The 14,520-nt window shown below is 42.4% G+C and overlaps 2 protein-coding genes across 3 annotated transcripts; both read right to left on the bottom strand.

The window, feature by feature from the left end:
* Positions 1-118: 118 nt before the first annotated feature.
* Positions 119-5,795, bottom strand: tmem79a (transmembrane protein 79a). Its single transcript, XM_035182142.2, has 5 exons — positions 5,642-5,795; positions 3,387-4,214; positions 2,109-2,303; positions 1,343-1,565; positions 119-1,245 (listed from the first exon to the last, which is right to left on the bottom strand). The coding sequence occupies exons 2-5, from the start codon at positions 4,099-4,101 to the stop codon at positions 1,053-1,055; spliced, it is 1,326 nt and encodes a 441-aa protein (XP_035038033.1). The 5' UTR covers positions 4,102-4,214; positions 5,642-5,795; the 3' UTR covers positions 119-1,052.
* Positions 5,796-9,590: 3,795 nt separating this feature from the next.
* LOC118125129 (sarcoplasmic reticulum histidine-rich calcium-binding protein-like) lies at positions 9,591-13,588 on the bottom strand. Of its 2 annotated transcripts, XM_035183498.2 has the most exons (4): positions 13,385-13,587; positions 12,057-12,227; positions 11,248-11,424; positions 9,591-10,612 (listed from the first exon to the last, which is right to left on the bottom strand). In XM_035183498.2, the coding sequence occupies exons 2-4, from the start codon at positions 12,189-12,191 to the stop codon at positions 9,593-9,595; spliced, it is 1,332 nt and encodes a 443-aa protein (XP_035039389.2). In that variant the 5' UTR covers positions 12,192-12,227; positions 13,385-13,587; the 3' UTR covers positions 9,591-9,592. The 2 variants fall into 2 exon arrangements, with proteins under 2 accessions (XP_035039389.2, XP_047200123.1); XM_047344167.1 differs by lacking the exon at positions 11,248-11,424 and having other exon boundaries at positions 13,385-13,588.
* Positions 13,589-14,520: the final 932 nt, after the last annotated feature.

The following is a 14,520-nucleotide window of genomic DNA, read 5'->3' as shown; positions in this document are numbered from 1 at the left end:
TCATGAATCAACATCTCAGAGGAGACAGAGTCAACTCAAATATAATGATTCACTACATTTCCCATGTCTGAGGGAATGATCACACGTCAGTAGGATCTGAATCATCAAAAATTAATCGTCAGATTTGGAAACTAAGCTTTATTTGACTCATTCAAGGTACTTATTGCAGATATTTACTTTAAATACACAGTTATTCTTACAATGAGAAAGATCCTTCAACAGAAATAAGCGAGACTAACGAAAAAACAACTCAGCAACTTATGTCACTAAAGCATCTGATCAATAAAACAAAGACGTGTTTCGTTATAAATATAAAGTATAAAGATGTCGCGAGTACCAGTTCTGCGACAACAAAATAAAAAAACAGGATTCATAAAACAATGCAAATATCAAATCCCTGAAATATTTACTTTTCATATCCAGATCATTTGATGGAGTTTTTAAACGTGTTTATTTTTCCTGTTTTTCTGCATCACATCCAAACTCTGGGTTTATCCCACTGAAACGATTCAGCCTCAGAACTGGATCATCAGCGGCTCAACGGGAGAAGACGTTCCTGACAGTGTAAAGGTTTGTGACAGAAGATAAGTGGTACAAAAATAATAACATTGTGAAGAAGAGGAGGAGGAAGAAGAGGCTCCTTCACACATCTCTAGAGTTTTAGGTCGCATAAACAGAAGAATTTTTGTCGCTGTGAATATTATTGCGTTTCTGCATTTTCATATTCATACAGAACAACCTGAGCTTCACTTTAACTCCCAACCTGATTCAGATCTTTGAGCATTTCTATGTTCACAAAGTAATCAAATAATACAAGTTATAATCCTTAATAGTTAATATTCACTGACTTTATTAAAGCATGTTTGTTTAGCTGCTCTGTAAACTAATAGTATTGGTTCTTCTTCTGTTGAGTTTCCGCCCAGTGTTTCCAGTAACCACAATCTTAAAGGATTATAACTTTGGAAAGATGCTCAAAGAACAAGTCAGGTTTTTGGGTTCTGTCGTAAAGTGTTTGCAGCCGTTTGTCCTCGTCACCTCTCGGATGTCGTCTTTCAACCCCACCAGCGCTGCCTGGGAGGAGGAGCTGTGGTGGGCGGCTCAACGTCGAACACCGACTCCTGTCCGACTGACGAGCAGACGTAGTAGAGGTTGACGCCCAGCATGACCAGGATGGGGAAGAAGGAGAAGCCAAAGCCGAGGCCCCGGAAGCTGCTGCCCAGCGAGAGGCAGATCCAGTAGATGAGTCTGGGAAAGAAAGAAAAGAAGCACTTGAGTGTTTCACGTTCACCAGAAAACATCGACCCCCTCATTCCTCCCGGATTTGGACCCTAAACGTTCGTACCTGCCAAAAACAAACATGATGGTGAGCAGCGGCACCAGTTTGACCAGCTCCTGGCTGATGTAGCTCGCCATGACGGCCAGCTGCAGGAAGTAGAAGAGGAAGAGGGCCAGTGATTCGTTGACGTAGTGCCAGTGCACGGCGACCTCCTTGTTCAGCAGTTTGCTCTGGAAGAGCGGCTTCATCTCACTGTGACGCAGGCGGGCGACGCCCTGCACCAGCACGCCTGCAGGGACACAAGGGGCCATCGTCAGCTCAACCGCCGACAGCGTTCAGTTACATCATCTTATGTTTGCTTCAATGCACAATAAACCTCATGACTGTAAATAAAGATGGACGACATGACGGGCTTCAGGAAAGTGATGCCAAAACATCTGGATCGCCCCCTTGTGGCTGTCATAAACCCTGCCTCTTCCAAGTTAGTGGATAGGATATGGGCCGAATCAATAATTCAAAGTACATGAAAAAAAATAAAAATGTTCTAAAGACTATCTGTCTTTTTTTTGTGTTTGTACATTTTTACGGTCAGTGAATTAATTTGTTAATAATTAGTTATTTGATGTTATAAAAACAGGACTGAGACTGTGTTGCGATTGGTCGACAGCGTGTATGACAGCTCTGCACTGGGATCACTACTGCGCAGACTCTGGCCCCACGTGACATCACCAGCACAAGATGGCAGCGTTCATATCCGAGATGATTTGGCTTCATTTTTGTTACATTACACTGATTTCTGTGAATAAACCCGCGACACATGCTGGGGTCGTACCGAGCAGGATGGGGATGATGGCGAAGAAGGAGCAGCGCAGCGTGTACACCACCCTGAGGGGGGCGCTCCCCAGCAGCGGCGGCTCGAAGGGGAGGAGTTCGAAGCCCCCCCACACCAGGAGAGGGAAGAGAAGCGCCGCGGCCACCGTCGACAGAACCAGCAACAACTTGACACTGCACACGCGCTCACACAGATCTGCGGAGGGAACACACACATTTTACAAACACGTTGCATAATTCATCTCCAGACATTTCTTGTGTGTGATCAAGCAGAAAAGATCAGAGTGAAAATGTGCTGCGGGAAACATTTCACCTGTTTACATGCGACATGTTAAATGTTAAAAAATTTAAGTAAAAACTCTCCTGATTAAAAACACTTAAATAAATTATGATTTAAATAATAAATGACCTAAAATCCACAGCACAGTGAGCTCTGGTGTTCCTCAAATTAAAAAAAATCTCTGTTCTTTTCAAAAAGAAAAAAAGGATTTGGGTTAATTTAGGATCCTTCACAAAGAGCATCTCACTTAATGATAATCTGACTTAATCTGGCCCTAATTCTATTTGAGAGGTGTTGGAAGAGGATGTTTGGAAAAGGAAAATCTCTCGACGGTTAGAAAAGCAGGATTAGAGGGATTAAGAAATTGGACGATCGGGGAGAATTCTGTCGCTCGCCATCTCTCGTCCTCTCGTTTCCTGCCGTCGCTCTATTGTCTCACTAACAAAGATTTAAAATGTCACAAAAGTAATTGAAATGAAATGAGGATTTTTTCCCCAGCTGCATCATCTCTGCTCTTCACTGTCAGCAGCAGTAAGAAGTTTGATAAATGTGTCCTTTTAATTTTTCATTCACTGGGTTTGCTCTAAAGAACATCTGGTTCTTGCAGGTCTTGAAAAGTCTGTAGAAACGTTACTTTGATCTGATTGTGGGCTTTTGCATTTCTGTGTTGGGAAACTGTCATAATGTGTAAATGTCAATTTTAAACATCAATAAATCTGAAATAAATGATTGTTTTTATTGGTCGAGCCTTTTTTTCCATTTTTTCTCATTCTATGCTGATGAAGCAGGGTTTTTTTTTATTAATTATTGTTGGATACGACATTTTTCCTAATATCTATTCCACACATATACAGGTTTCAGTATTTAATGTACGATTTTACACCTTATTGCCCCTAATGGTTTTCCTGTGAAAATGTATTAAATTGTATTTTTACAATAACGGATCAATCTGCACACACACACACACACACACAGGCTCAGTGTGTGTCCTCCACTCACAGTACTTGTCGTCCTGCTCCGTCCACTCTGAGTCGAGCTGTGCGGCCCCGTCAGGGTCCACCTGCTGCTCGGCGTCCTTCTCTATGAAGAGCCGACTCTCCTCTGGAGGACTTTTGCCGGACGGATGCACGATGGTGACTTGTGGAGTGAAGCCCAGAGCAGGTTTCTCTGACATCCAGTGTGACTCTCCTCCTCCTCCTGCCTCCTCCTCCTCATACTCATCGTCTGCCTGAGAGCCGTCCCCATCCCGCTGCGGCTCATCCTCGTCGTCCCTCCACCTGTCTCCCTCGGGCATGCTCTCCCTCCACTTGGCTTTGCCCTTCCTGTCGCTCTCGGCCTCGCTCTGCTTCTCCGACAGGTCCAGACTTCCTGCGCTGATCCCAGTGTCCCTCTCTTCAGGCTTTGACCCTCCTCTCTCTGACCACGCTCCATCGCTGGTGTCCGTCTGAGGCCTCTTGTCTTTGTCCCCAGGCCACGGCAACGTGCTCGGCTCCAGAAGAGCAGAGCTGATCGCCTCCTCCTCCTCCTCGTCTCCATGATCTTCCCCCTTCTTTAACACCTCATCTTCTTCTTCCTCCTCTTCATCTGTCTTCTTCTTTCTCTCCTCCCATGGTGGATGTACACCTCCGTCTACTTGTGGCTCCGCAGTTGAACCATCAGGTGAAAATGCCACATGCACTATTGATTCTGAGATCAAACCACCGAGGCCGGACATTCTCGTTAAACTTTTTAAATCCTGTTTTTCAGTGGATCTCCGTCGCTCTGTGAAGAGTCTGGACTCTTAGCAGAACTTCTCCCAGCTGCTGAGAGTCATATTTGTTGATTTCCCTGTGAGGAGATGAAAATAGGACAAAGTTACAAACAACATCCTGCTCTGCCTTAAAAAAAACTATAAATCAAAGTTCAGTGTTTATCATGGGTGTGTTGCTCTGTGTGTGATCCTGGCCGCGCACACACACACACACACACACACACACACACACACACACCAGCAGAGGGTGTGTGGAGTAAGTTAAAGGTTAGTGCATCATCAGTTCTGTTTGAGCAGAAAAAACAAGGAAATTCCATATAAAGTTTGCTATAAATAAACTATATAAATATAAATGTGACCTTAACTGTACGTATAAGTTTATACGTTCACACACAGCAGGACAGAGACGTGACGAACCCTTCCCACCTGTTACTTATCTCTCAGGTTATTCTAACTGGACATTTATTAACAGAAAACACTGATACAATTCAGCTATATGAGGAATGGCGAAATCAACATGGCTGCATTCCTGCAACACATGACTCTGTCTGAACTTTGTTTTAACATTGAAATCATTATATATAGAGAGAAAAGTCTCATCAAGAAGTCGGTTTTTAAACATGTTTTAAATCCAGATCTATATTTGTAACACACTCTTATAATGAAGTAGATGTTTTTACGCTTTGTATTAAAACGTTTGTGTATAAACACAAGTCTATATTAGCAAGACATTCTTTTAATGAAGTAGGTTTTTTATACTTTTTAAATCAAAAGCTATACATACATGTTTTGAATCTGTCACTCAAATAATGAAGTGGATGCTTTGAATCAAAACTTTGGTATATACACGAGTCTTTATATTCATAATATACTCATATTAGTATACTCATACAAGTAGTATTTTCTACATGGTATAAATATAAATGTATATATACACACATACAAGTCTTTGTATTTGTAATATACTCATACAAATATCATTTTCAGCATGGTATAAATGTAAATCTTTTTATACACACTCATATAATGAAGTGGTTTTTTTTACATGTTTTCAATGTAAATCTTTATGAGTCTATATGTGACAGTAAACATGTTGTGGGGGTAAATGGACCCAGTGTTAGAGTAAACTTGTTTTAACTCAGGGTTGTAACCTGCTTCATTTATCTGCAGGGAAATCGATTTCCTCCTCTGAGTCAGATATATTTTTCAGTTTCCTTGTTTTTTTTTCACATGGTGTTTAACAGAAACCCGGAGACTCTTCACTGAGAGCAGCTCGAGAGAGAAACACTGAGCTGGTCACAGACTGGATCTGAACTCAATCCACAGTCTGAACACACGGAGCTGTGTTTATGATCCAGACTGTCGGGATCAGTTCGAAGCTCGGGCCCGACGCGCGGCTCTCAGGCGTGTGGGCTCGGGTCGGGAGCTGAAAACCTGCTGTTTGGAGTCTGAGTGAAATGATGTGATCCGCACGCTCACAGAGAAAAGTGAAAGTTCGACCTACCTGTGGTTTTAAGGAGTGAATCGATCCGGACATGAGACGGAGAGAGAAGTTGAGTTTCTATTTGTTTCTGAGGTGAAGACAGAAGTTACCTGGCAGGTGTGACCAGGTGTTTCACTGCTCAAACACAGAGGGGGGACACGACGAGGAGGTATCACTCCGACACACTTTCCACTCACCAAAAACCACAAGCAAAAGACCCACCTGTGACGTCACTCGGTCTCTATAATCTTTTTCCATAAACACTTTATCCTTGTGCTACATATATATATATATATATATTATTGTTAATGCTCCAACTGCTGTTCTACTTTGTTTATCTGTGAAAGCTGCACTCCCACATTCTGTGTGGACCTTTACTTTGGACTAGGATTAATTGTTAAACAGGAATATACATACCATGACAGAACTGTAGTCACCCTGCAGTAAAATAATGTGTTACAGTCAAGTACGAAACACTAAACTATAATCCTGTCAATTACATTAATAGGATAATACTATAATCCTAGTTTTTAATATTTATGTTAATATTTTGTATTTCTCCTTTGGTTTAAGCCGATAGATATTTCACAAATAATTTTAAAACTCCCTGTTCAATAATTTTGAACAAAAACAATGTTGCTGATTTTATTTTTTTCACTTCACCCTCTTTACTTTCACCGGTGGTTTTTTGAAGGCGTAGTGATTCATCTGTCACGGCAAACACAATCTTTGATTTGGCTTCACTCAAGTTCTTGTGCATGAGTCACGTCATCAGGCTGGTGAGGGTGGAGCTGCCACCCCCCAGCATTATAATCAGCATTATAATCAACTGGGTGGAGTTAACGAACAAAAAAACAACAAGAATAAAACGACACACTGTGGAAAAATAAAACAGATCAACATTTTATTTCAAGACCATGTTCTCACAAATTATTGGATTCTTGTTCAAAACACACAAAATCCAAATATGTCCCCTCAGAAGGATTTGACTCGACGGATCGAATCTCGACGCGACCTCCACCTCCGTCACCTCACAGTATATTGTTTTTCACAGAACTGGACACACAGAAGCACAATTTGGCATTTTGGAAACGTCAATGTTTGACTCCGGCCACAGAGGTGTTAATATGAGTAACGATGATATCACACAAAAAAATATATGTACACAAGGAGCTCAGAGGCAAAGAAATGAATGTGTGTGAAATCAACCCAATCACCTTAATCTCATGACAAACCCAAGGCGTTTGAAAAAACAAGAAGAAAAAGTTTCACAGCTACAAGCGAACAGGATGGAAAACAGATTATTGAAAAGTGAAACGCTTCAAGTGGAAGGAGGAAATCTACAGAGCGGCAGGAAGGTGAAATGTCCGGTCCAGGAATGCATTCAACGAAACGACATTAACTGTGCACCACTACTCACTGATCCAAATTAAAACAAAAGAAACAGGTGATACATTCAAAGTGTTGACAAGATCAAGTGAGAAATGGCATTTAGAGAAAAAAAGAAAGAGAGACAACATTTCAACATATTCTCTCTTCACAAACTCTCCCAACAGACGCTCAATCGAGCCGAAGTGAAGCTGCGACTTCCAGATCCTGTTCCAACTCCGTCAAAGATACCGCCACCATTTGGAATAATGCAAATGACCCAAAACCCAGTGGGTGTTTGTATGAATCTAATCTCGTTGCTGATCAAGGCGCCCTCAACATGGAACTGATGACACAGGAAATAAACTTGATAAAAACTTTTCTTGAAATATATATTTGCTACGGACATTTTCAGGAAAAATATCCGGACTTCAGTGTATGTGTGAAAGTAGCTTATAAGAGCTGAAGAGAAACGTTTGATATTCATTTCATGTTAAATTTCACTTTATTATCATTGATTCAAACAAGGAGGCATGTGTTTGGATATCAGTGGCAAATATTGTACAAAGACTCTATATTTTCCTGTCAGCTGTGATCCAGGAACAGGAATTAGATTTGACCTAAAAGTTAAATAAAAGAAAGTTACAGAAGCTCGAGGAACAGAGGCTTCAGTCGGGATGTGACGACGCCACTTCGGCTGTTTGTTTTTCTTGCTCTCATCTCTCCAACATTTACTGTCACTGACGAACAATACACCTGACAGCTAAATGAAAACTGGAACAGTCTATAATAATACTTTACATACCAGTTCTAGTAAAAGGTTTTTATTACTGCTTACTCAGATGACAGAAATAAAGGAATCTCATTTTTAAAAATTAATCTAGCACATTAAAACAAAATGAACAAGTTAGTCAGGAAAACAAAGGAGCTGCTGATCCTGCTATTCTACCCGACCCAGAAAATGTTAAAAACATGTTTTCATTGACAAAGATGGTTTCTATGTTTTAAAACCACAACAACAACAACTACTACAGCAACTTTTTGGTCAGTTCATCAAGCCTGGTCACTGACTTCAAAGTTTGCGTTTTGTTCGATGAGCATCTCTTCAGTATCGCCCACATGCTCGGTGGACGTCGTCTGCACGTCGTGCTCCTGCTCCTCCTCCTCTGCTGGTTCTGCTTCAGGTTCCTCCTCAACAGCAGTTGAATCACCGGCTGGCGACGCTCTGTCCAGCTCCGTTTCCACACTGGCTTTATTTGCGTTGGCTGAACTTTTCGGACGTCCCCTTTTCCGCGGTACGACAGCTTCATTTTTTGCAGGACTTAAAGCTTGTCTGCTTTTTCTCGGGGATCCATCGTCGGGGTTGCTCGGTGAGGATGTGAAGGGTAAACGCTTGCGCAGGTGAGCGCCTTTCTTAGACTCGGTCTTGCGAGGCCGACCGGGGCCTCTGCGAGGGCCTGTTGGATCGCCCTCTGGAGGATCAGGACGCGGGTACTTCCTCGGCCGTCCGAGCTGTTTCCATACTCTTGGTTTGTTCCGCTCCTCAGTTGTCGGCAGAGGGTTCTTCCTCGGCCTTCCCCTCTTGGGTGGTGGTGATGATGTGAGTCGTAGGGATCTGACGTGTACTCTCTTGGACCGGCTTGTTGTCTCTTGCACCTTAAAAGCAGGACTTTTCTTCTTCAAAGAGCCTTTGGGCCGACCTCTTGTAACCTCCTGGGAGCCGTCTGTGGCTTGACTTTTTCGTGGCCTTCCCCTCCGTCTCTGAGGCGTGTCCGAGATGCCATTTGACCGCATTGACCTGAGCTGACCTCCCACCCTTTCTGTGGGTGAGCTTACGCTTCCGTCAGTATCCACCTCCTCCTCCTCCGCCTCATCCTCATCCTCATCCTCATCCTCATCCTCATCACTGCTCACCTCTGTCTGCAGTCTGGGCTTCTTATTAGGAGAGCCCTTTGGTCTGCCTCTTTTCCTTTTTACAGAACTGACTTCGGGTGAAGGGACACGCTTCACAGATCCTTTTGGACGCCCCCTTTTCATTTTTGGCGGCTCAGAGCCACCATTCGGTAATTGTTCAGCCGCAGGGGTGTTATTGCTGAGATACTTTTTCGGTCTCCCTCTTTTCTTAGGAGTATCGTCTCCTTTACTGGTCTTCTTCTTGGAGCCCTTAGGTCTCCCTTTAGCCCTGTGAGCGGGCACAGAATCAGGAGCCTGGTCGTCGCCTGATCCCTCCTCCTCCTCCTCTGTGTATGTCGTGATGGAGAGTTTTGGACGCCCTCTTCCTCTCTGGGGCGGCGTGCCCTTAGGTCTCCCTTTAGCCCTGTGAGCGGGCACAGAATCAGGAGCCTGGTCGTCGCCTGATCCCTCCTCCTCCTCCTCTGTGTATGTCGTGATGGAGAGTTTTGGACGCCCTCTTCCTCTCTGGGGCGGCGTGCCCTTAGGTCTCCCTTTAGCCCTGTGAGCGGGCACAGAATCAGGAGCCTGGTCGTCGCCTGATCCCTCCTCCTCCTCCTCTGTGTATGTCGTGATGGAGAGTTTTGGACGCCCTCTTCCTCTCTGGGGCGGCGTGCCCTTAGGACTCCTTTAGCCCTGTGAGCAGGCACAGAATCAGGAGCCTGGTCGCCGCCTGATCCCTCCTCCTCCTCCTCCTCCTCTGTGTATGTCGTGATGGAGAGTTTTGGACGCCCTCTTCCTCTCTGGGGCGGCGTGCCTTAGGACTCCTTTAGCCCTGTGAGCAGGCACAGAATCAGGAGCCTGGTCGTCGCCTGATCCCTCCTCCTCCTCCTCTGTGTATGTCGTGATGGAGAGTTTTGGACGCCCTCTTCCTCTCTGGGGCGGCGTGCCCTTAGGACTCCCTTTAGCCCTGTGAGCAGGCACAGAATCAGGAGCCTGGTCGTCGCCTGATCCCTCCTCCTCCTCCTCCTCCTCCTCCTCCGTGTGTGTCGTGATGGAGAGTTTTGGACGCCCTCTTCCTCTCTGGGGCGGCGTGCCCTTAGGACTCCCTTTAGCCCTGTGAGCGGGCACAGAATCAGGAGCCTGGTCGTCGCCTGATCCCTCCTCCTCCTCCTCCTCTGTGTGTGTCGTGATGGAGAGTTTTGGACGCCCTCTTCCTCTCTGGGGCGGCGTGCCCTTAGGACTCCCTTTAGCCCTGTGAGCGGGCACAGAATCAGGAGCCTGGTCGTCGCCTGATCCCTCCTCCTCCTCCTCCTCCTCTGTGTGTGTCGTGATGGAGAGTTTTGGACGCCCTCTTCCTCTCTGGGGCTGTGTGCCCTTAGGACTCCCTTTAGCCCTGTGAGCGGGCACAGAATCAGGAGCCTGGTCGTCTCCTGATCCCTCCTCCTCTGTGTGTGTCGTGATGGAGAGTTTTGGACTCCCTCTTCCTTTCTGGGGCTGCGTGGACCCACCGTTGGAAATGCCTGACACCAGCTCCATGAGTTTGATGTCCGTTACACAAACCTTCAGCTTCTTTGAACCTTGTGGCATCCCACTTCTTCTTTTAATGGGACTGCTGTTGATGGCCATGTCTGCACTGGACTCCCCCTCTTCACCTGCACCGTCTCCTTGTTCTGCCATCTTTATTTCTTCTTCCATAGTGGTGCCGGCAGCTTGGACCAATTCTGACTGCACCTTCAAATTCAACATTGACATCAACAGTTAATCATTTATTCATTACATTATGTGTAACTCTCAATTCTTAGATAAATCCCAAAATACGGACAGTTCAATACTAGGGTCGTGTGATCAATTCATCAAAAAATACAGATGTTTTAAAAAAGGAAAAATGTGCTTATATCTAAAGTGATAAAAACTAAATTTAGTAAAGTTAGGGACTAAAAATGTCTTGTCTTGTTTTATTGAGATGATTTCGTATCTAAAGTCTAGTTTATTTGAAATATGATCGTAGCTTTAAATAAAGTGACACCTGATTAAAACCTCAATTTAAAGCTACACATTTATATCCAGATATGGTGAAATAATACCCAAGATGTTTTAGTGTGCAGTTTAAATTCTGTCTGCATCTAATATTGTTAAAGCACTTCAGTGGTAATTACTAACACTTCTCTGAATATATAAATTACCTTTGATTATTGATTAGCTCAAATAATCTAATAACACTACTTGCATTGCTCATGAGCTTTATGACACAATTATTACAACTTTATTTACACAAACTCCATTTATAAATGTGAACATCACTTAAATCTGAGGAGTTGAAGGATTTGTGTTTTACTGATGAACTAAACTTTGTGAAAATCACAAACCTTCAGCTTCTTTGAACCTTGTGGCCTCCCACTTCTTCTTTTAATGGGACTGCTGTTGATGGCTATGTCTGCACTGGACTCCCCCTCTTCACCTGCATCATCTCCTTGTTCTGTCTCGGCCATCTTTATTTCTTCTTCCATAGTGGTGCCGGCAGCTTGGACCAATTCTGACTGCACCTTCAAATTCAACATTGACATCAACAGTTAATCATTTATTCATTACATTATGTGTAACTCTCAATTCTTAGATAAATCCCAAAATATGGACAGTTCAATACTAGGGTCGTGTGATCAATTCATCAAAAAATACAGATGTTTTAAAAAAGGAAAAATGTGCTTATATCGAAAGTGATAAAAACTAAATTTAGTAAAGTTAGGGACTAAAAATGTCTCGTCTTGTTTTATTGAGATGATTTCGTATCTAAAGTCTAGTTTATTTGAAATATGATCGTAGCTTTAAATAAAGTGACACCTGATTAAAACCTCAATTTAAAGCTACACATCTATATCCAGATATGGTGAAATAATACCTAAGATGTTTTGGTGTGCATTTTAAATTCTGTCTGCATCTAATATTGTTAAAGCACTTCAGTGGTAATTACTAACACTTCTCTGAATATATAAATTGATTACCTTTGATTAGCTCAAATAATCTAATAACACTACTTGCATTGCTCATGAGCCTTATGCCACAATTATTACAACTTTATTTACACAAACTCTATTTATAAATGTGAACATCACTTAAATCTGAGGAGTTGAAGGATTTGTGTTTTACTGATGAACTAAACTTTGTGAAAATCACAAACCTTCAGCTTCTTTGAACCTTGTGGCCTCCCACGTCTTCTTTTAATGGGACTGCTGTTGATGGCTATGTCTGCACTGGACTCCCCCTCTTCACCTGCACCGTCTCCTTGTTCTGCCATCTTTATTTCTTCTTCCATACTGGTGCCGGCAGCTTGGACCAATTCTGACTGCACCTTCAAATTCAACATTGACATCAACAGTTAATCATTTATTCATTACATTGTGTGTAACTCTCAATTCTTAGATAAATCCCAAAATACGGACAGTTCAATACTAGGGTCGTGTGATCAATTCATCAAAAAATACAGATGTTTAAAAAAAAGAAACGTGGTTATATCTAAAGTGATAAAATCTAAATTTAGTAAAGTTAGGGACTAAAAATGTCTCGTCTTGTTTTATTGAGATGATTTCGTATCTAAAGTCTAGTTTATTTGAAATATGATCGTAGCTTTAAATAAAGTGACACCTGATTAAAACCTCAACAATTTAAAGCTACACATTTATATCCAGATATGGTGAAATAATACCTAAGATGTTTTAGTGTGCAGTTTAAATTCTGTCTGCATCTAATATTGTTAAAGCACTTCAGTGGTAATTACTAACACTTCTCTGAATATATAAATTGATTACCTTTGATTAGCTCAAATAATCTAATAACACTACTTGCATTGCTCATGAGCCTTATGCCACAATTATTACAACTTTATTTACACAAACTTTATTTATAAATGTGAACATCAGTTAAATCTGAGGAGATGAAGGACTTGTGTTTTACTGATGAACTAAACTTTGTGAAAATCACGTTTTTTAAATATATAAAATGGATATTATTACTCTTCAATTAAATCAAAACAAGAGGGAACAAATGTTGTATCCTCTGATGTTCTAGTCTGCAAACTAACACAAAGATGATTTTTTGAAAAACAACGAGTAATATTTTCACATTTTTTGTATTATTATCTACATTTTGGGTTTAACACGGCTGTGTCTATTTACTGGTATAAAATCGGCGGGAGCGACGATCCTCATGAGGCGAACAACAACATGTGCACGGTTAACGTCGCCACATGCAGACATTCGCCATTTACTCCTTATACGCTCAGGATTTACACATTTAAACACACGCGCGATACATTTACAATTAATTTAATCTTCCACCTTTATCACCTGTGGCCGAACAAACGATACATTTGACCAGATACGAGGCCCCAAACAAGTGCGACGACTCTAGAGCGGATTGTTTTCCAGGTGTTAGTCAGTATCGACGGCGGTGGCGAGAGGAGCGAGCGACGCAGGAGAATCCCCGCGGGGAACAGAGCGAGTTTCTCACCTGAAACAAATCCCCCGTGCGCCTCCTCTTCAGCTTCTCGTCGAACGCGGGCTCATTTGACGCCGTAAAGTCAAAGTTCGTCTTTATCGTCGCTGTGGCGGCTGTTTAAATTTGCGCCCACTTCCGGCCGTCCGTGACGCTGGGGAGGCTCCGGCGGAAACAGCAGCGGAGCCGAGTTTCAGTTCCTACGTCCCACAGGTTTCCCTCCCTGCGGCCGGAAGGTAGTTTTTATTACCACGTGTATTACACCTGTCTCCTCGTCTTGTGATTACTTTACTAGTAATATTCTACATAGTTACTGTGTATCTCGGTGTGTATTGTGATTTATTTATTTTAAGTATCTATTCAAAACATTGCATGTGTTGTTCTGTTGTCCGCTGCACTGACACATGTGATCGATAAAGTTTATTTCATGTCGTCCACAATCATGAAAAGGACACGACTCCATCGTCAAACTTATGTTCCTGAAGTTCCTGAAAGTGGCCAATCACAGGGCTGCTCACTCTCAACTCTCCAAGTAACACCTCCAAAATCTGCTTACATTTAAATAGTCTTAAAAATTAAAGACTGAGCATCTTGTTTTGTTTTACTGCAGACGAATCATATTTGATCTATTATATAGGGAATATGACAGGTAATTTCTTATCAGTTCTTTGGGTTAGAAGATTACAAAAAGCTTTATTTGTGTTTAGAGGGAAATCTTGATTCTTGTAGGAGACAAAAGTTCTTTGCAGCTCTGTTTCAGTTGGCTGAGCAAGTATATGCACGACACAATAAACAATATCAGATTTATATATTTCAGTTCAAAGAGGTGTTACCTGTGTATGATTATGAAAGAAAACGATGGACTAGTAGTGAGACAATCAAACTTTTACAATTAACACGTTGTTCCTCTTTCAAATGAAATGTTCCTCAGTAATTGGTTGGTTGTTGAACTCACTGCTGTCCGCCATCTTTAGTCTGATATGACCAGTAGCTTATGGTGGTTAATAAAACTTTATAACAAACTTAATGTGTAACTGACAATACTGAGCTTCTGTTTTACTATTTACCACCATCCTGCAACTACAGGTCACACTGTGGTTCAGCAAAAGATAGAAGTGAGTTTAAGTAAAAAGAAAAATATTGCTTTTCAT

Source organism: Hippoglossus stenolepis, chromosome 17 (assembly GCF_022539355.2).
Source record: "Hippoglossus stenolepis isolate QCI-W04-F060 chromosome 17, HSTE1.2, whole genome shotgun sequence".
Classification (NCBI taxonomy): domain Eukaryota; kingdom Metazoa; phylum Chordata; class Actinopteri; order Pleuronectiformes; family Pleuronectidae; genus Hippoglossus; species Hippoglossus stenolepis.
This window is presented reverse-complemented; position numbering and strand designations above follow the sequence as displayed.